This window comes from Chenopodium quinoa, unplaced genomic scaffold, assembly GCF_001683475.1.
Source record: "Chenopodium quinoa cultivar QQ74 unplaced genomic scaffold, ASM168347v1, whole genome shotgun sequence".
Classification (NCBI taxonomy): Eukaryota; Viridiplantae; Streptophyta; class Magnoliopsida; order Caryophyllales; family Amaranthaceae; genus Chenopodium; species Chenopodium quinoa.
This window is the reverse complement of record NW_018743697.1, coordinates 2,361,920-2,383,324: the sequence shown is the minus strand read 5'-3', so window position 1 is coordinate 2,383,324 and position 21,405 is coordinate 2,361,920. Positions and strand designations below refer to the sequence as shown.

The window sequence follows — 21,405 nt, the reverse complement described above, 5'->3', positions numbered from 1 at the left end:
GCTCCGGGTCGGTCCAACATGAAACACAACACAACGCGTTACTTTGTGTGCCATGTCGTGGGCTGGGTTTAGGCATTTTTGTTTTTGAGACGCATGTTAAGGCATAATTTGTTTTGACATAAAAAAGTACGCCAAAATCAGTAACTTTGGCTCAGGTCAACAAGTTCAACACGGTACGAGCTTGGGTGATGCACAAGCTAACATTATGAAATCAAAGCAATCAAGAGTAAGGTGTTGATAATTGACAAGCACTTACTATAAATAGACGATAATTAACAAGTGCTTTGTGGTTAAGTTGAAAAGAATTATTATTTAACACTTGTTGGTCCGGACAGGGGCGGATCTTGGTTAGGGCAAGTAAGGGTCCAACCCCCTTAAACATATTTAACTTGTTGATTATAACTAATACAATGTCTAAAAATTACAATGCTGTAAAAAATTGTGGCAGAGTGATTAAGTATTGTTATTTTTACTTAGAACGGAGGGAGTATATTTTTACACTCGACTTAAGTAAAATGGTATTTCCCTAAAAGGACGGAGGGAGTATATTTGTATGTAGATGCGCAGAACAAAGTCTAGTAGAATTCCTGCAAAAGAAAGAGAGAAGAGTTTCACAGAAACACCAGCGCTAAACTGAATAACCAAAAAATGTCGGAAATGGTGGAGTTGAAGATCCAATTCGGAAGCGAAAGATTTCCACTTTCAATTGACATTAATTCCACCGTTTTTGAACTCAAACAACAACTCATGGACTCCACTAACGTCCTCCCTAAAGGCCAGCAGCTCATTCACAAAGGTTTTCTTCAATCTTGATCATGGCGTAATCATTGTTTCAATTCAAGTATTAATTTTTATTTTGATTTTTATTTGTAGGAGCTAAATTGGTTGATTCTAAAACATTGAGGGATTCGGGTATTGTTAATAAGTCTAAAGTCATGCTCACGGCTTCTGGTGGTAAATTTCAAGGGGTATTAATTTCTTCTTACTTCCCTTTTTTGGATGACATTAGTTTTGGGTTTAAATTATATGAAGAATTGATCAGTTTGATGTTAATTATAGGATGTTTTAGCTCTTTAATTTTGGGTTTGAATGAATTTTTAAATAATCGATGAATTCTGTTGCTGGTTAAATTTAGGGTTTGGATTATTTATAGAATTGATTGATTTGGTGTGGATTTTAGGGAAAATCACCTGTGGTACCGACTTATCAGAAGATTATGAATGAGGATCGGTCCCTCAATTCTGCACCTGTTAAAGAGACCAACATACTTAAGTCTAGTGTTGATCGGTGGAAGATGTTTAGGGTAATTGGTCTTGCTGAGTCTAATTTGAAGGTAAAACCAATATTCTTTTATTGCAAGTTTCATAATGTGGCATAGTTAATTCAAGTTTTATAATTTTGCATTTTGTGCAATTTTGGTTGAGTGTGGAGATGTTGTGTAATTTCTGACAAAGAACATAGATTGTGTGTATGTTATTCGGATTTTGCGTTTTAGTGTTGGCTCTATTTTCCTTGGTTTAGTCATGTCCCCGGATTATGGGAATTATTACTTTCAACCGATGGTAAACTATTGTTATAATGCATTCCGATGTGGATTTTGAAGGTATAGGAGGAGGAGAGAGGGAAGGATCTAATTTCTAAGATTTAAACTTGAAATCGTAAAAAAAAGGAGGGTTAGAGGTTTGGATGATTGTTGAAAAGTGTTTGCATCACTGTGATTCTTATGTGTAGAAGAGGGTGGGTTCTTGCTTTAGAAATGTTGGAAAAAATATTATAAAATATAAATTAACTATAATTGTTTATTTTATTTTTAATTATTGTTGTTGCACATTGGTCAAGGGTCAAGGATAAGCTTCTATACTTCTATCTATACCCCATACCTCCCTTCCCACCCCTTCGAAGGCGGGAGACTCTTTGATGTTGCATTGGTGTAGTATCTCTTCACATAGTTCCTGGGATTATTTCCATGAATGTGTTCTTTTATGTATCCAATTGATGTATATTTTTGTATATTGAAAAATCTAAAGGCTATACCTGATGAAGTATGGGAATGTGGATCGTCTTCAGGCTCTTGTCCTAAAGTGCTTGATCTCAGCAACAACTATATTCGTGACATACCCTCCAAAATTAGCTGCTTGACATCTATCAAGGTAAGGAACTAAAACTAAAGTGATTACCCTTCATTTCTATTACTTTGCTGTTAGAAAGTTGTTATAAACATTGTGCTTCTGTATTCTGGTTTTGTAGAAGTTGATGTTGAATGCGAATGATCTCTCAGATGATTCAATAAGTTGGGAAGACCTAACTCAGTTGAAGTATTTGAACTATCTTTCTTTGGATCAAAACCAGTAAGTTCTCTAGATATAATAAGACTTGCCTCCCATGTTTGGATTTAAAAAAAATAAAAAAATTGTACCCGTATATAATTAATTGAAAGAAAAGACTGATTGCATGTCCCTGAGGTAATCAGTCATAAGTCATAACTGTTTTGAGGAGAGTTTTTGCAAGTTATCACTGTGATTTTGGGACTGGCAACGGTTGAGAAATTATAGTAAAAGGAAATTTGTGTGAAGAACACTTACTTTCAAAACAATTTCCATAAAGAGAGCTTAGGTGTATAGACATGCATTGTAATTATGGCTCGTTCATCCCCCTCCAACAAACCCCAATTCTGTATTCTGATTACTTAGTGAGAATTTTCAGGTGCAATCCCATACTAATTAATTTTAAACGCTGTAACTTTTGTAGGTTGACTTATCTACCTTCTTCTTTGGGTGAACTTACTTCTCTGGAGCAGCTGCACGTTGCAGGCAACAAACTGGAAAGCCTACCAGTAGAACTTGGTCTTTTGACTCGGCTAGAGATTTTTAAAGTTAACAACAACAGGTGTGTAGTCACTCTATCCAACATTTGATAATTTCATTTTGATTTATGATATGCAACCCTAGATCATTAAATCTATAGCCCAGCATGTCTAGGGTAAATCTGACAATATGTGTTATCTTAGCTTGAGATACACAAGGACTATGAAGTTAAAGTTCTTGATGTTAGTATATGTGTGCTGTAGACTTCAAATAGTTTTTATGACTAAGTGAACTATAGAAGTTTGTGAGGCTTATTTGTGAGTTGGTTATCATCTTCCTATATCTGGATTGAAAGTTATGAGCTTAACATTTTTCTTTGAAAAACTTATTGCATATAATTTGCATATATTCTATGTCAATTTGATATTTCTGCCTCAGAATCATATTGACTTGATTCTTACTTTTATTTGCCAGTTTAAGTGCGGTACCCTCTCATATAGGCGACTGCAATGCTTTAATTGAGGTATATAATTCTAGCACTGAGATTTAAACGGTGTTATATGTTTTTATCCATCCCCAGGGTTTATAATAAATATTTTTTCTGGGGATAAAAGGAAATTTTTGAGTTGGCAACAGAAATACAGATGCTATATTACGGAGTACTTTCTTTGAACTCAAGTTATACCTTCTTTAAGCTATAATCAACGTATTTTATGGTGTCGGTCAGTTTCCTTACTGAATTTGTTTTGTATGGCCAGGTCAATATATCCTTTAATCTTCTGAAAGAGTTACCTGAGACACTTGGCAAACTACAAAAGTTGCAGGTTGAATTCCATACATTATTAGTGCTACCATGTCTGTTGCTTCAATACGTAACCATTTTTTTTTTTTTTTCTACAATAGGCGTTGCATCTTCAAAATAATCCACTTAAATCACTGCCATCTACTCTATTGAAAAATTGTGTCAAGCTTTCAACTCTTGATGTTACAAATACACAAATAGCAGTTTATGAGCTTCGGCAGGTATACTGCTTTTTACTTCACTATATTGATTGATGCTTTATGTTCCAAGGATATGAATCTATTAAATCTCTTTTCCAGATTGAGGGATGGGAAGATTTTGATAAAAGGAGAGTCTTGAAACAGAATAAGAAACTGGAATGTCGCACTGTTGACTCTGCTGACTTTGACGAAGGTGCTGATAAAAACTGATCTCCAAATACAAATAAGTATTGTAAGAGTGCTGCTATCTGAGGAACATATTTTTCAGGACTTGCTCTGTTCTGTTGTTCTTTTTGGTAGTAGGGTTTAAAATTGAAATCCACAGAACTGTATTGTCTAGTAGTGGTGTTCCTTGTGGATCATGGAGTTGCTGTAACTTGGAAATATATGCCTATATGGAGGGAACTAATGGGGATCTATCTTGTAATTGATACGGAGTAATTGTTATGCATAGAATTGCATACCTCCAGTGAGATTTTCCTGGTGCAAGCGAACCCATTATTCTCCGCATACAATTAATTGAACAATCTGTAGTTTTTTTGTTTTTTTTTTTTGGTAAGTTTTGGCCGATATTTCTGCACTTGTAAATTGATGGATAAACGCATTTTGTTGTAACCACACCATTGCAAAAAGCGCATAAAAAATCAGCTGCAGATCTTTTGGAAGATTTTGAAGCTATTGTTGCAATTAATCTTCAGCTTCACGATATATTGTAGTTTTATTTTAGGTAGCAATTCATGGCTACCAGTTTATATTAACTATCTGAAGCTTAATATTTGCATTCATTGGTCGAACTTCTTGTGATTGTGATTTGAATCCGAAATAATTTACAACTTTATTTTTTCATTGTCATCTTTTGACACTTTCAACATTTGATCCTAGCTCAAGGATTTACAGATTTACACAATTACACTTCAGCCAACTTTCACAATAAACAAATCACCATATTAAGATCACCCCTGAAAAGAGGGGATAAAACTCTCAAACATGCTCGCATCACTCAGATTACTAAGCAATAACTGCAAAGAATAACATTCCAAATAATAGTCTTGAACGAGACCATCTCAGTCCATTTATTTGCAGGGCGTTACACAAAAGGAATTAAAAAGTTGCCCCTAAATTAAGTAAAAATTACCTCGGTCTTACAATGAAGTATTGTGTGACCTTCACATTGTGACATTGCCTAAATATTATGCATACAGCATACTGCATACACAATGCCGATACAGAAAGAAGCTCATATTTCATGTAACTGAAGTTAGGCTCTATATTACATGTGGATGTGCATGAACAGATATCCAGTACATAAACGCTACAGAAGAAAATGTCCACTCCGAATCAAGAACATGTGTTGCATAACCTCATGTCCTCATACAGGCTAAGAGATACAACGCATATATTATGGCCTAGAGAATGTATAAAGATGATGGGGATGTCTTTAGCATAATCATAGCAAAGCTCATCTGAAATATACAGAGACCAGTGGGATGTCAATATCGTTATCATCGTCATCCTCACAAGCCACAACGACATCCAAGTGGCGGCGATAAGGAGGAATTTCTATCTTCGCCACTTCTGTGGCAAGGTCCACAACCTTCTTGTCCATCCTTTCTCTGTGGCGAGGGAACATACTATTGAAAAGCAAGCAACTTCCACAAGAGATACTGTAAGCATTCAGACCCTTGTCCTTGAGCCACTGTATAAGTTCATTGAGGGTAGGGTTGCCCTTCAATACCCATCGGTCCCAAACAGTCCAGCTCATGTCGCGATGCTTAAAAACCTTTGGAGGGACTGGTTCAGCCATGGAAAACAGAGGCAATGCCAGATTAGCGAATGTATTTCGGTAATCCTCCAGCTTATGCCCTCCATCCAAAGCCTTGTAAAGCTCCAGGCACACCAAACCAGTGGCCATTGCGGTTGAGGTTGCAATAGCAGGAATGATCCTTCCGGCAATAAACTTGGCCTTCAATTTGTCGACTTCAGGAATGCTGTAGTTCCTTGCCCTCATATTGGCAAGAGCAGCTATGAGGTCCATATGATAGTTTGTGTCATCATCCTGCATCAGTGTTGAAAGTGACTCAGAAAGCGAGTTAAGTCCCAGTCAAGGATAATGGAAAAAGCTAACAAAATTCCGTACTCTCTAGTTTCTCTTTCTCCAGTAAAACGGAGCAGGATCGCCAGACCAGAAATGCAAAAATTAGAGATGAAAACAGAAGGATAAGATCAAATGCAAAACACCCACCCCACTGCAATCACATCTTCTTCCTTATGGTTAATTAATTTTATACTTCTAGTACCACAACTGAAATTTTATGTAGGATTATATACAATGACATGGGAGCACAGAAAATAATCTCTTACATCATACCTTAATCCTTAACACCAACATTCAATTCAACAGTCACCAGTAACGCAATCATCAAAAATGAAATGAAAATTTACCTTCTCAAATTGGATTGGTTTCATCCTGAAATCCGGCAATAAATTGCTGCGAATGTGCTCCAACTTACTTATAAGTTCATCAATGACTGCTCCATCGTCTATAGAAGAAGAGGAAAGGCTAGTAACCTTCTCATCTGTAACAATTTTGGCATCTTTTTTTGGCTGAAAGTCGGGGACCTTGACTTTATCAACAGCCTCAGCCAATTTCTTAGGATGTTTTGCCCAATCAGGGATGGGGATCCCAAACGTTTCAGCTCGTAATATAGAAGTAGACATAATAAAATGCAGATGTGAAGGATCAGAAGATGAAAATTGCAAGGGACGAGGAAATCTCTTTGGGGCTGACCAAAATGGAGCTCCTGTACTGGTTGCAGCATCTTCAGGGAATGTATACGTCAGCTGCTTCACACGGTTGGTATAGTAGTCTTCAAACCTGTTTATGAAAACCAAGAGTTAGAGTGATGCATAAACTATACACACATCATTTGATTAGCAAGTGAGACATACTTAAGCCTAGCCCAAGCAACACAGTCCTCAAATGTCTTGCATCTTTCCTTTTCAAGGCATTCAAGAACACGTTCCAAAGTGTCCCTAGCCTGAGCATCACCAGCATTCCTCATAGATGAAGTGTATTCACTAGGATTTGAAAGATATGCATTCACTTCAGCTGGTGTTTTCTCAAGTAGTCCCTCAAATTCAGAGCGAGCCCAGGTCAGACAATGGTCAATGTTGTGTGGAAAAGAATGCACTGTGCACATAGGAGCTTGCTTCTCAGGTGGATCTCGTGAAGCGCCATAATTTTCAGTAAGATGAGGAATGACCATTTGTGTGTTGCATTTGGCACCCAAAGTTCCTGATTCAAGGAGAGGCTTCTGGAAATACAAGCATCTCTGATCTACGTACAGTCTAGCATTCACATTGTCCAGTGCATTGACTACAACACTTAGATTTTCCCAAAAAGTGTCATCAAACACATTTTCAGTTTCAGAACCAACACGATTCTGCAAGGCTTCAACATGGAACTGTGGATTTATTGCTAAGGCAGCAGCAGCAGCAACAGTGGACTTAGCCTGCCCAATGTTCCAATCACGGAACAAAAATTGCCTACTGAGATTACTTTTCTCAATAACATCATCATCAGTAACTGTAAGCTTCCCTTGGCCACCACAAGAAACACCCATCAAAGCCAAATTCTTCAAGAATTCGCACCCAAGAGCACCAGATCCAACAATGAATGTTTTAGCATCTTCTAGCTTCTTCTGGAGTTTCCATCCAAAAACAGAAATTTGACCATCATAGCGGCAATTTCTTGGAGCAAAATCAGAGAGATCCAAGGGCTCAGTAGGAAGTGACTCAACTGAATCAAAGTAGAAGAACTACAAAGCAAAAATAAATCAAATATATAAATAAAATATATAAAGTTCCAACAAATTGAAAATACATACTTAGCAAAAAAAAGATCGGGACCAGTAATAACCTGAAAGAGAGGATGGAACTTTCCAGAGCAAGCCTTCATGACTTCCTGTCCAACAATACCACCAAACATGGCAGCCATAGGATTCAGTACAGCCCTAGCCCCAAAAGCGAAGTGGCGTAGAAGTTTAGGGTTGATGTCTTCCAGCCTGCCATCACCTAAGCCCTCATTAATTTTACTAGCTAAAGATATTAACTTCTGTGCATCATCTTCAGAACCAGGACTAGGAAATCGTCCTAGCTCACACACAAGTTTGTCTAAAGCTTGAAATGCCAAATGCAGCAGAGGTGGGCGGTCAAACTTTGAAAAATCACTCAAAAGAAAGTCACCCGGATCACTTAGTGCCTCTCTCAAAGGCTTAAAATGCAGAAGCTTTGGCTGTTTGACTTGTGTCACAATACCCCCCTTCAGGTATACACCGTAATTTGTGGTGTCCTCCTCAAGAGTGAATGAATAGGGCCTCGCATTTTTAATCTTTCTTGGCTTTCCATCATTTAGTTCTGGCATCCCGTGAATTTCAGAGAACACAACAAGATCACCATCCTGAAACTCCAGTCTTTCATCATCCACACATGATACAAGAGCAGGGTTGTCATTGCTGATAGAAGCAATTATACCAGTGTGTGGTTCCTCACCATCCACATCAACAACAGTAAACTCAGGTCCAAAGTCGCAAAACATATTGCCAAAAAGGCCCCTAACTTCAGCTTTAATGAAAGCAATAGACGGTTGATGACTGTGGCAGTAATCATTGAACTCGATAGCTTTGTCCAAACTGATATCAGTAAATACAACAGCCTAAAGAAAAGAAAAACAGACCAAGCTCATTATAATATAGCAAGAACATGAAACCATAAATAGCCGCTTGATATTCTAAAAATGTCAAACACAATATCAACCAACAAACATCATCCACAGACAAGGGACTTTCATCTAGTAAATATATCTGATAGAACTATAGAAATCAACATTCCCAATTTTTTCCATTAAAAGAAATATTTATATTCTATTTTTTTTCCTCAACAGTAGTTTGATACATATATGGACGAAATAGGTGTGGCAGTACCTGGAAGTCAGAAAGCTGTTCCTTTGTCAGTTTAGTTGTCAAAGTTGTAACAAGCACTGCATTATTCAGTTCTTGCAACTTTTGCACACTAGCAAGCGCTCTGTTTTTCCCAACATCATCTTCAGAGAAAAGAAAATTGCCTGACAAATCCCATAGCTCCACTGCTCCTTCATCATGCAGGGTGACAGACTTGACACCAGCAAGGATAAGATTCTTTGCTGTAAATTTTTTTAAAAGAAAAAGGGGAAAAAAAATGTTTTAATTGTCAAGATCAAGAAAGTCTCAAACCAGAATTGGAGGATTACAAACACAAGATACAAGAAGACTATATGATCCTAGGTCCTCAGTTCATGGGTAATATCATATATAGTGATATGTTGACATTCACATCATTATAGAGTCCTTTAGCTACCAAATGGCAGCTAGTCAATCTCAAGCATTAGTCAGAAGACCAACTCGTATGTATCCTATTTGAGATTATCAAAACAGTAAAACCCCTTTAAGGTAACATTTGAAACTAACACCACAATGCTAAATCCGTAGACCATGTCAAGAATGAGAACCAGAACAGGTATGGGAGGAAGAAGTTATAAGATTCAAGAAAGAAGTACTAAACTGCTCCCTTGTCTAGGATAAGTATTACAAATCCACAAACCTTAAACTTACAAACTAGTTACATCAATAATCGAAATAATGTGATATTATCAGGTATTTTCACAAGTATTTTCACAAATGGAAGACAACAAACTGTGACACAAAGTAAACAACGCAGAACCAGTGCTGGTTAATTACTTTAGCTGGCTAGAGTTATATGGAGTATCATATATATTGGGCCAAACAATGTAAAAACTGATTTGGTTTCTTAAAAGTACTTTTAAATTTTATGGCCAAATACAATTATTTCTCCAAAGTGTTTCAGGAGAACTACTTCTGAGAATTCAACAGAAATTGGTTTTTAGAAACTTGGCCAAACAGACCCTAACATCAATAATCGAAATTATGTGATATTATCAGGTATTTTCACAAATGGTTGACAACAAACTGTGACGCAAAGTAAACAACGCAGAACCAGTGCTGGTTAATTACCAATGTCAAAGAGATAAATATAGGATCTCGCTACATAGCATACATGGAAGACGGACATTGAGAATCTAAGACTACTTATTTGAAATTACATAACTACAGAAAAAACATCAACAGATACTAATTTCAATTTTCAATACAACTACCAGAATACATTACAATTCAGAAATATGCAGTATTTTCTCAGGGATGATCATTTTATTTACTCCCTAACCCGTCTAGCTCAACAATAGCATTAATTCAATATAGCTCCATATTGTCATTATCAAAGACGAATCAATGATCAAGAGCTCACATAATTTCAAAAACCGCAAAATCAAACTATTAGCAAGATAACCACAATCAAACTAACATAAACATCATAACAATGAAAACATAGCAAAAATAATTGTACCGATTTCAGCTCCGAGGCCTTGCATCCCCGAGACGAGAACATTGGAGGCGAAAAGGCGCCTCATAGTCTCACGCCCATACACAGCCAGCTGCCTACTATGCAGATCCTCATCAATTTCCTGCGGATTACCATCGCCTATAGCCATGGTGATCGTAACTTCGGTATCGTTGTTCTCAACTGTAAACCTACTATCAGAATTCGAGTTATTCAATGTCGAATTGACGGAATTGGAAGCGGAGGCGGATCCTTCGATGCGAGACTTATTAAAAGACGAAGAAGAAGTTGTTGTATCGTCAACTACCTCACCTTCACCAGCAGCTCTCTTCCTTGGAAGCATATAGAGCAAACAACTGGTCAAAAATCGCCGTCCACGAACCATCGGAAAAGTCAACAAAAACAATATTAATTCAAACAATAACAGCGTCAGATATGACGACGATTTAGCTCTACTATAACAATTTCTGATGATCGGTGCCAAAATCAGAAACCCTAATCCTAATTTACACCAGAAAAACCTCATTTCTGAAGATATATCAACAGTTCAGATTCGATTCGATTCGAAATCAAAGTAAACAAGCAATTAAAAGATGAAATTATACGAAAAACAAAGTAAAAGCGAAGAACAACATACCTATGTCTCTGAGAATGCCGACGAAGGAAGAATGGAATCGAATCGAATCGAAGGTTAGAGAGAGAAAATGAAGAAGAGAGAGAAAACGGATTGTTGTTTATTGAGTTTATATTGGTAGCTGGAGTACTGAAGAAGAAGTTAGATAGAGAAGAAGAGTGAGAGAGAGAAAGAAAGAGTGAGTGTAATGGGGAAAGGGTAAAATAGACAATTAACAAAATTAGGGTTTAAGAGTGAAAAAAACAGACAAATGAAAATGAAACCCCATTTTCTGAGGGGCTCACTCCATTTCAGGTTTCTCACTCCTTTGGTTTTGGTGATGATGATGTTGGTGTTGCAGGAGAGAGAAAATGAGCGTGTTTAGTACGAAGATGCGAGACGACAGTAGTTCTCGGATAAAGTCAGCTTTTCCACAGACCGACGTCGTTTTCTATCATCTTTCTTTTCCTCTGTTTTCTATTTCGGGTATTTGTGGTACTGGCCTATTGGGCTGGGTTTCATTTTGTACTAGGCCCAATATAGATACTTTTCTGGGTCTCCGTATTTCATATCGTAAATAATAGCTTCCTAATTACGGTAATGTACTCCATGTACTTTCTTGTTTTCCTTAAAGTTTGATTATGATACTTCCGTATTTGACTAGTATTTCTCAACATATAATTTTGAAGTAGTTAAACGGCGAATTTAAATTTATCTCCGAGAGAAACGACTTGGGGTTAAAAATGTCTTTTTGTAACAACTTGCTACTTCACGGTTCTTAGTCGTTAGTTTCCAGTCAAATGTTTGACTAACGACTTTGTAAACAACCGTTAACCCAAACCCTAGAACCAATTCCTGGGAAGAGAGTGAATGTTGCTCATGCTAGTGACAGAATTGAGGAAGAGAATTCATCGCGAAGCGATTATTCCATTTAGGGGCACATGCAGGGAAGCCTACTCAACTCACTAACCGTTCGAGCAATTTCAAGCCGATATAGCTAATGTGGATTTGTGATTGAGCTATTGCGATTGAGTTGCTGCTGCGATTGAGGTAAAGAAATTGTTGAGTTGCATAATTATTGTTTGCGAAATCAATTGAATGAATATAACCCTTTTGGTGAATAGAATTAGCCCTAGAATAACTAATAGTTATTAATTAATTGTTGTTTGCGAAATCAATTGGATATGTGTTTGTGAAAAATTATTGTGTAATACTAATTGATTTAAATTATGAAGCTGCATACCTTCTGGAATAGCAAATCCATTATAAAGTGTTGTCAATTATAAGTTGATATGTACTGTGATCTTGTTTAAGTAAAAATAAAGAATTATGTCTATAATTACTATATGGAATTCAGTTTGAACATATGGATTTTGGTTGTTTATGTAGCCAAAGCTTGCTTATATTATCTGTCTTGATCGTTTGGAGTGTGGTGTGCAATTTTTTGGTGGTGGGGAACAACTTCAATGGTAAATGAGTTGTCTTTATTGTCATTGTTATTTTTTCATTCTATGGGTTAATCCTGATGATCAAGTGGCAATATTGTGTGTTGATTGAAAGCTGTGATTTTGTGATGGATACAGGCTAAGAATCGAAATTCAAGTTCTGAAACAAAAGTTCTATCAACTCAACTGTTTTTGGTATGAAATTTCATAGGGTGTATTGCTTTATATTTTCTAGAGCATTTTTTGTAGTGAGTTTGAAACTGAACTGCTGTATTTGGTTTTGAAGGATGATAGTGTTAGTGTTGGTGGCAGAGTAAAGGCAAAGGGCGAGGTCATCAAGCAACAAGTGGAAGTGTTTGGTCGGGTATGTCATGTATTCAATGTCTTCAAAAGTAAATATAATTCCTGAATTGTTGTTTATTTCTCTTATGTGGGACCTGTAATTTGCAGCCACCTAATATGAAATGTCGTATTGAGACATTTTCCAGAATATGCCACACATTTGATGAGAGGAGAACCCGTTGGGTTAACGAAATGGGTTTTGGTGGGTTGTTGAATATTCCAATGGACATGCACTTACCTCGGCAGTTGGGGTATTGGTTAATGAGTCGTATTGATCCTTTGGTTATCGGCTTGCATATAATCAAAATATGCCATCATGGCTTGTGCATCTCCACCAGCCATCTTCAATCTCCTTTGCTTATACACCTCGTGTTGAAGATCCTTCACGCTAGGCAATCGTATGTTCTCAAGCCCTAAACAACCACGAATTTGAGTAACCGTTACACCTTGCTCAAAAAAATTCACCAACCTCCTTCGAACGTTGATGTCAATTTCTTCATCCGATACTCTTTAACCAAATTTTCCATGGTAGGGGACAGATCGTGAGTATGCTCCAAGACTACAGTTCTCAAAACCCATAAACCATCACTGTTCATACTCCCATAAACCCTAGCTAGGCACTCACATTTTTTAGATTTACGTTTTCCTTGATCAAGCTCTGTCTCACCAATAAGACCCTTCACATTTGCTCCGCTTCCCCCAACTTCCATGAACTTAGCCCTTTTCTTTGCATCACGCTTTGCCCTCATATCCGGTGACTCCCAACATTCACACCTCCAAGTTATTGCCCTCCTCACTTTTGTAGTAGTGTATGATCCTTGCACCCTACTCACCCCAAATCCACACTGCTCCGCGTAAGTTTTGTAGTACAACTCAATTTCCTCCCACCGTTTAAATAGCATTCCCTCTTTAGGAGGGTCAACACTTGCATCCACAATCTCCTCAGTACTGGAAATAAGGGTTTGCAATGACTTCACCGTATGCGTTGGGGAATGGGATTGGGGTGAATTCCTAGTTTTGTCATTGAAACAAGAAGGGAGTGTGTTATTTTCTTTGGTGTGAGACAAGGTAATGTTCTCCAAACACTCTGCACTCATAGCTTCTGCTCCCTCTTGCTGATTGTCATCTACACCTATCTCCAACAGCGTACCAACCTCGTGTTCAATTTCAACTACACCTATGTCCAACAAGGGACCAACCTCTTGTTCAGTTTCACCTACGACACACTCCATCAAGGTACCAATCTCTTCACAGTTCCCTCCTAAAGGAACTACTCCATCTTCTTCCATTTCAGACATGAGATCAAGCACCTACTAGCATATATATATATAAAAAATAAAATTAAAAAAAAAAAAAGCATAATGTATCCACTCAGAAAATGCAGAGTACATGCATAAGAGATAATGTCAGTGATGGGGCTTAACAGTTTTAGCCAACTACACTTCAACGAACAACAATCACAATTACTAATCAGTTGTTTCATACCAACAAAACTAGAAACCAATTAGAACAAAATTCGTTTCATAACAACAAAAATAGAAACCAATTAGAACAGAAATCGTATCATAACAACAGTACTACAATCCAATTAGAACAGAATTAGCAAATATTACAATCATTTATTTAACAAATGAAACATAAATACTTGTAATTAAGCTATATAGAGAGCACAACTCAACACATTCGACTAATGGAGGAATAATACGGGCAAATTGGAACTGCGTAAGCGAATTAAAACTAACCGTAACAGCGAAGAAGCATTCGAAGAACAGAAATTAAGAGACAAGTACACCGCTGCGGAGCAGGCCCGACAAACAACCTTCAGCCAGATCTACATACAGAGCGAAACCATGACATTTCCATTACAGTAATTTGGGGGAAATGCAATTCTAAAAGTATGTTGGGGATTGGGGGTCAAGTAGCGTCTAAATTCCGTCAATTTTAAAGCTAACACCGTGACTTAACCCAAATTTGGGCCCACTTTTAATACAGAGTTTTTTATTGAATAAATGCCTAGGTGGCGTGCATGAGACAAACAAAAACCGTTTCTCTCGGAGATAAATGGGGGCTCGCCCGTAGTTAAAAGTTACGTATATGAAAAGTCAAATTTTTGTTTGCACAATAAATTATTTTACAGTCCTTTTTATATAGAGTATAAGTTTTTGAGCATCTCTCCTTTTGAAATTTAAAAACATTATAAGTATTTGAAATTTCTATACAAGTTATTGGATATATATTACGGAGTATTTTTTAAAATTATCTATTGAATGGTTAAACAGCATTCAAGTCATGATGAAATGAACTCACAATATTTTTTTTAGAAAGAAACACTGAGCATATAAGAAAATACAAAGTTAATGTTACTATGTGATCAGCAAAACAACTCAATATGTAAATGCTAATCAGTTAATCACGAATGAAGTTTAATTCAGGGATAATATTACGAAAGCATCGTCCATGAAAAACGTCTTTTATACTCTTATTAATCATGATGATCCTTCAAGGCTTCCAAAAAATACATCCTATCATGGCTTATACAAGATATACGATAGGCCACCACACTGGATCGACAAAATGGGTCAAGCTGGGTTAAATAAGTTGATAAAAGCATTATGCAATTTAAATGGACCAGGAAAAAAGGTTGTTAAATTTCCATAGTTAATTAATAGACGAGAGGATCCGAGAACTTAAACGTGAAATGAAACATGTTTGTTGGTAAACTCACATGGGAGTGTTTAGCAACTTTTAATGGTCTATTATAAAACCATAATAACGGAAAATTATATACAAACTAGAACGTGACAATGTAGATTAAGCAGCAAATTAATCGCAGACATAATTGACACATACATCGTTGAGCTACAATCTTCCATGTGTTCTTCAACTTGGATGATACATTTTTTCTCTTAGTAAATAGAAAAAGTCAATACAATGATTACTATCATTGTATCACATGACACAAACCGATATTTGGGTTTGTGCCACTATTAGTCTGAAATCAGCAGTTAAAATTAATAAATTTAAGCTACAATTGTCTATCTATGCTGAAATTAGTATGCGAAAGAGGGTGGTAATCTGCATTCAAGCCTGTAACGCAAGGTTGCAGTCATGCGCACCAAACCGCCAACTCTAGCTAATCAGTAGAGTGGTAGTACAAGGGAAAGTTCAACTGCTCAAGGACCTCAAGGAGGTACATACAGGCAATCAGGCATACAGCAACACAGTAGGTTAAGTTAAACAGCCAAATGCGGCCTGTAAAATAACAAGCCTGGAAAAAGTCCGGTAAGATTCATTTTGCAGTATATATTTGCTGAACTCATAATGTAGAAAACTATAAGGTCTACTGAACAAGATATGGTAATAACAAACATTCTGCAACAAACATGTCGTGATAGTGGGATTCAAAAAATGGTGCAAAGACAAGGGAACTTCAACAACCCACCTTTCCTGGTTTACCTCAAGAGAGAGTGGGGTGGTCAAAAAGGCGAAAAGGTCCCTATCAGCCAAAGAATTAATGAAAGAATACTTTAATTAAACAATTAAACTCTTTAGGGACCCTTGCGTTTGCCACAAAACAAGCATAAAAGGGAATCAAAGCCAAATGTCACATTGATCATCCAACATGCAGGGTCATCAAGGTACACAATTCCTTTTTTTTTTTTTCCCTCTTTCTATACTCTTATACGGAGTATATCTTATATGAGAAAAACGGAATCAGCAACCTTAAAAAACGGCGGGCACAAACGAAAAAATGATGTGATATCTCAGCATCATGTCCAAATTATACGTGTAACATGAGCGATGATGATGCTATCCACAAGAAAACTATGTCCTTTTTACACTGAGAGCAGACTGTTATAAAGTGGAGTGGCCAGAACAAAACTATAACTTTCATTCACCATTGAGGAATACAAACTTGCATTACATCCATGAGGGGATGTAACTACACAAACAGGCACATTTTTACATGAAATTTTGCAAAATAGATATAGAAACCAAATTATCATGGTAGATTGTACTTTCACCTGTTGTTTATGGTACCAATGTTGTTAGGCCGCAGTAGTATAGAGAGTATTTCAGAAAATTGAGGTCGCTTTGAAGGGGAATTGTTCCAGCACTTCATCATGAGAGATTTCAAGACTTGAGGGCATTCTTTAGGAATTTCAGGTCTAAGGCCACAAGCAGCAATTCCAACAGCTGCCTGGACAGGTGAGTATGCAGAGTAGGCAGCCTCACCAGTCACCATTTCCCAAATTATCATTCCAAAACTGTATACGTTACTCATCCATGTCTCACTAACGCTTTCAGGATCAGCTGCAATGATCTTAATAAAAAACACATGAACAACAAAATCAGAGTCATAGACTATCACAAAGTTCAACAAAGTCAAGTGATGCCCAAATAAGCATAAAAATTTCGTTTAACTGGAATAATAATCAACCAAACCAAACTGGAAAAGAACAGCAAAACTGGTGGAAAATAGATTCAGTAGTCAATTAGTCATTGTACCCCCCCCCCCCCCCCCCCCTCTTTCTCTCTTCTCACTATTAAAAAAAACAACCAACCTAAGTAGTTTATCATAATTTTACTAGAAAAGGGGAATAAGCTCTTTCTCAACAATAAGGACAATAACCATCAAAATAGAAAAATGTGGTGCTACTGCATAATTACACTAGGAAAATTGTGTTTTACCAAGGCAGATAAAGGTTAACAAGCATTAAAAGCACTATAACGCAGAACAATTATAAAGACATGTTCTGCATGCTCATAAAAGTGATGATATTTGAAAAGACATAAAGCCATCCTTTAACAAAAAAAAAAAAGACAGATGCTACTTACAATGACTCAATATGTTGAGACTTGAGAGCCTTAATTAGATATACAGTAAATGAACAAGAAATTTCAAAGAACTTTAGAAAAAGTTTGGGTAACGGAAGCTCATAGTTGATCTTATAGGGTATAATCTTTACTAGGAAAGCAACAAAAAAAAAACAAAAAAAAACACTTATTATCCCGGTGGCTGAGTGGCTAGCAGATTATTTATCCGAATGCATAATTACTGAAGGAGGAATAACCAAAGTATTTGATAAAAAAACACACTCAGTTTTTCATTTATTACCATGGATTGAGGTATATTGATTATCGAATGCATAATTACCAAAGGCTTCAACAAATCAGTAAATATAATCAGCACACGTTGCCCAGAATCATCATAAACAAAATTAAGTGGCTGAGGTTCTAATTTCAAAAAGGAATTGAGGGAAAAAAATTTCACCTGGAACTTTTATTGATTTAATCATTTACTATGTGCAAAAGCATAAAGTTATGATGAACCGAAATTCACAAATCATAAAAGTCAATAAAAAACAAAAGGACATGTTATCTTTCCTTATAACACTTTAGAACAAAATCCACAAATACATATTCTTAATTACTACAAAGAGAAACCAATAATAGTTGTGGTCACGGGAAATGGTGGGTTTCGGCAGGAATATGACACCAACTTATCAATTGTAGTACAGTAAACGCCACAAGGTATTTATGATCTTGGCTAAGTAGCAATAGCAGGGACAAATTAACAGCTTATCTATTAAAAATAAATTGAAATAACACACATTTGTTAACAAGGCTAGATGACATAAAGTCCATAACATATGCTGGCAATGAGAAAATACCTCAGGAGCAAGCCACCGGTAACCATCAGTCTCATATTCCATGGCCTCACCAATGCTCTTGCATGCAGTGACTATTCCCACGTCCCCTAAATAAGCACTGCCCTGGCGGTCCAATAAGATTCTTTGGGAATTCAGGTCCCGGTATGCAACACCGTGATCATTCATAAACTTTAAACCTTCTGCAACATCAACAGCAATCCTCATTATTTCCTTGTTTTGAAGCTTCTTGTGCTTCAACATCAAGTCATGAACTGATCCCCCTTCCATTAATCTAGTAACAACACAAAGCCCATGATTCTCGTCTACACATACACCATAAAACGGCACAACATTCTTATGCCCACAAGTCATAAGCTCTAATAAATTTTTCCGGAGCTCAAAGTCATACGCATTCCCCTTATCACATCCTTTTAGTTTTTCAATAGCAACCTTCTTACCCTTATAAAACCCCTTAAAAGAGCTCGTTCCGACCTGATCACCAAACTCAACACTCTCCATATTCAACAACCATTTCCCAATCTCATCCCCACCTGCCCTCACAGTCTGCCATTCATCAACCGATACCACAATGGAAGAAGTCGACAAAGGCATCGAAAGCTCAATACTCTCACTCGAACACTCAACACTATTCCTATAACTATGATCCCCAAACTCCTCCTCTATCTCCCCAAAATCCCTCCCTCTACCATTCTCCTCCTGACACCCACAAAGCCCAAATGGGAGCTTCCTATTACTAATTTTCGGCTTCTTAGAAGCCGCCTTCAACGCATTCTCAATTCGACCCTTAAAACTCTTTTCCTGCCCACTCTGCACTAAAACATGAAGTATTCCTAAAGTAGAACTCTTCCTCTCAAAGATCTGTATCTTCTTACAACACATTGAACCATTCTCTAACGCTCCTGACACCGCCGGCCACGAGATCGATGAATTACAAGCAAATGTAATCTTATAAACAACACCCTGAACTTCATTCTCAGAAATTTCTTGAATTATTACAGCAGGTTGATCCTCACTACATGCTTGCTCAATCAATCGAATATGAACAAACACATCTTTCATATCAAACCCAGCTTGTGCATAACTGTTTTAATCACCCCATTAAAATTAAAAACTTCCTATAATTTCTCAAAAACAAAACAACAACAAAAATTGAAATCAAATTTAGCAACAAACACAAGCTATTTAGTATTTACCTCAATGGCATTGAATCATAATGCTTGCGAATATTAGAAACGAGTTTTTCGGGCAGTTGGCTGCCCGGGTAAAGCTGAGTAAGACTACGAACAACACTGCCCCAAACAATCTTACGGTGACCGTCGATTTTGGAAGGAGGAGGGTCACGTGCCGAGTCAAGATTCAGTGAGTTCTTCAACGAGGCGATCGCTTCAGAAACGTTTCGACTGAGTCGTTGAAATCGCTTTTGCATCGCCGAAGAAGAAGGGTCTTTCGCCGCCGTAGAAGCTTCTGGAGAGCCCTCCGATCTGTCATTGGACCGCATTAACACTTGCTCAACGGTGTCCTCTTCTGTGCTCGTTCTACTTGACCAGCACTCCAACGCCGCCGCCATTTCTCTCTCCTCTCGCCGGAAAACGTCGCCGGAGTTTCCGAGAGAAGTTCAGGTACTCTTTTCCTGAAGTTATTTTGAAGTTCGTTTTTTTTTTTTTTTTTAATTGAGCTGCAAATCTTCAGACAGTAGGAAGAGGAGCAAGGGAAGGGGAGAGAGAGAGAGTGAGAAGAAAGAGTGTGACTTTTTTTTTTTTTTTTTATTTGAATAAAAAATTAATGAAGTATTTGTATTTGGAGCATTAATTAAGGAGATGAGGAAAGGGATGATGGTCCTGATGATACGGAGTATTGATAAATAATGTGATGAAGTTATGGATTTATTGATGGCGAAGTTGGCGATTATATTCATGGGATGCTGATGGGGTCCATGGTACCTTTGTTAATTGTTATTGTTAATTGTTACAGTATGTGCTTTGTTTTGTTTGTGTTTAGCATCATGACATTCACGAGGAACTTGTAGATTGTAGATGTGGGACGGGTTATGTTCGATTCAAAATTTTTATCTTGAAATTGATTGGATTGGATTGAAATGAAAATTAATAATTGAATAGATGAGTATTGAGTAATGTGTTGAATTTAACAAAACATTAGCTTGCCTCAATAAATATATAAATAAACATTAGCTAGCCATAAGGATATTGCATTAGACTCAATGTTATCTTTGGTGTCAAACGTATGATTAGATACATGTGTTGCTAAATTGAGTAAACAAAAATCAATTAAGGAGGGTCTAACTCTAAAGACATGAGAGATGGTGCTCTAAAATGTATATTGTGTGCATGAATTTTCATGTGGCTAGGTGTGTATCACACATAACTAGCCAATTAGATATGTGCTTGCTTAACAAACTAAAGCTTTACTTGGTATGTAGTAAAGTTGTAAGACATGAAATTAATATACCTGGATAAGATATTTTATTTCATACACGAGTAACAAAATGTGTGGCTCATTTTTATCACTCAGACACTTTGACTAATATGTTTTGTCAATTTCATTTTCTCACTTTGAGGTTAGATAGTTTGTCACTTTGAGGTTAGATAAAATGATAGACATGATCATATGATCATGGACAACTCAACCCGATATTGGGTTTGGGAAGATTTTTTTTGGGCCTGAAGCTTGGCCTGACCCGACCAAGGTAGTTGATTTTTCCATCCCTGCCAGCCCAACCTGCCCATTGATCACCTCTCGAAAATGGGGAGTAGGCATACTAATGCCCTATAAACGAATATGGTATTTTAAATAAAATTTAAAATTCTATTATCAAATTATGCTATATTCAAGCTCGAGTTTGAAAAATAGAAGGTAAGTTTGAACAACCAAAATTTCAAATAAATTAAACTCAAACGGTTAAGTCAAAAAAATTTCTATTTGCGTAAAGATTGGTAAAAAAGTACATTAAATACGAGTCATTTTTTAGAAGGAGAAAACCCTCATGTGAGTCATGGTACAAAATGATGAAAAAAAAAATTGATACGAAGTATATCATTAATTTAAAAAAAAAA

General features: G+C 36.9%; 4 protein-coding genes across 6 annotated transcripts; 2 read left to right on the top strand and 2 right to left on the bottom strand.

Moving 5' to 3' along the window:
• Positions 1-507: 507 nt before the first annotated feature.
• On the top strand, positions 508-4,564 carry LOC110684190 (LRR repeats and ubiquitin-like domain-containing protein At2g30105). Its single transcript, XM_021860604.1, has 10 exons — positions 508-796; positions 874-968; positions 1,181-1,333; positions 2,028-2,150; positions 2,248-2,348; positions 2,749-2,886; positions 3,279-3,327; positions 3,563-3,628; positions 3,708-3,827; positions 3,906-4,564. Exons 1-10 carry the CDS (start codon positions 649-651, stop codon positions 4,014-4,016), a joined length of 1,104 nt encoding a protein of 367 aa, XP_021716296.1. The 5' UTR covers positions 508-648; the 3' UTR covers positions 4,017-4,564.
• Positions 4,565-4,844: 280 nt separating this feature from the next.
• LOC110684186 (ubiquitin-activating enzyme E1 1) lies at positions 4,845-11,221 on the bottom strand. Of its 3 annotated transcripts, none has more exons than XM_021860600.1 (8): positions 10,897-11,221; positions 10,567-10,615; positions 10,266-10,450; positions 8,789-9,006; positions 7,726-8,520; positions 6,756-7,624; positions 6,249-6,681; positions 4,845-5,862 (listed from the first exon to the last, which is right to left on the bottom strand). In XM_021860600.1, exons 3-8 carry the CDS (start codon positions 10,408-10,410, stop codon positions 5,266-5,268), a joined length of 3,057 nt encoding a protein of 1,018 aa, XP_021716292.1. In that variant the 5' UTR covers positions 10,411-10,450; positions 10,567-10,615; positions 10,897-11,221; the 3' UTR covers positions 4,845-5,265. The 3 variants fall into 3 exon arrangements, with proteins under 3 accessions (XP_021716292.1, XP_021716291.1, XP_021716290.1); XM_021860599.1 differs by having other exon boundaries at positions 10,572-10,615; XM_021860598.1 differs by having other exon boundaries at positions 10,266-10,615.
• A 378-nt stretch (positions 11,222-11,599) lies between these two features.
• On the top strand, positions 11,600-13,990 carry LOC110684191. The gene is made up of 5 exons (XM_021860605.1): positions 11,600-11,922; positions 12,262-12,341; positions 12,456-12,512; positions 12,604-12,681; positions 12,768-13,990. The coding sequence occupies exons 2-5, from the start codon at positions 12,339-12,341 to the stop codon at positions 13,074-13,076; spliced, it is 447 nt and encodes a 148-aa protein (XP_021716297.1). The 5' UTR covers positions 11,600-11,922; positions 12,262-12,338; the 3' UTR covers positions 13,077-13,990.
• A 2,508-nt stretch (positions 13,991-16,498) lies between these two features.
• On the bottom strand, positions 16,499-20,516 carry LOC110684188 (mitogen-activated protein kinase kinase kinase-like). The gene is made up of 3 exons (XM_021860602.1): positions 19,528-20,516; positions 18,335-19,415; positions 16,499-16,983 (listed from the first exon to the last, which is right to left on the bottom strand). Exons 1-3 carry the CDS (start codon positions 19,899-19,901, stop codon positions 16,681-16,683), a joined length of 1,758 nt encoding a protein of 585 aa, XP_021716294.1. The 5' UTR covers positions 19,902-20,516; the 3' UTR covers positions 16,499-16,680.
• Between the last annotated feature and the right edge of the window lie 889 nt (positions 20,517-21,405).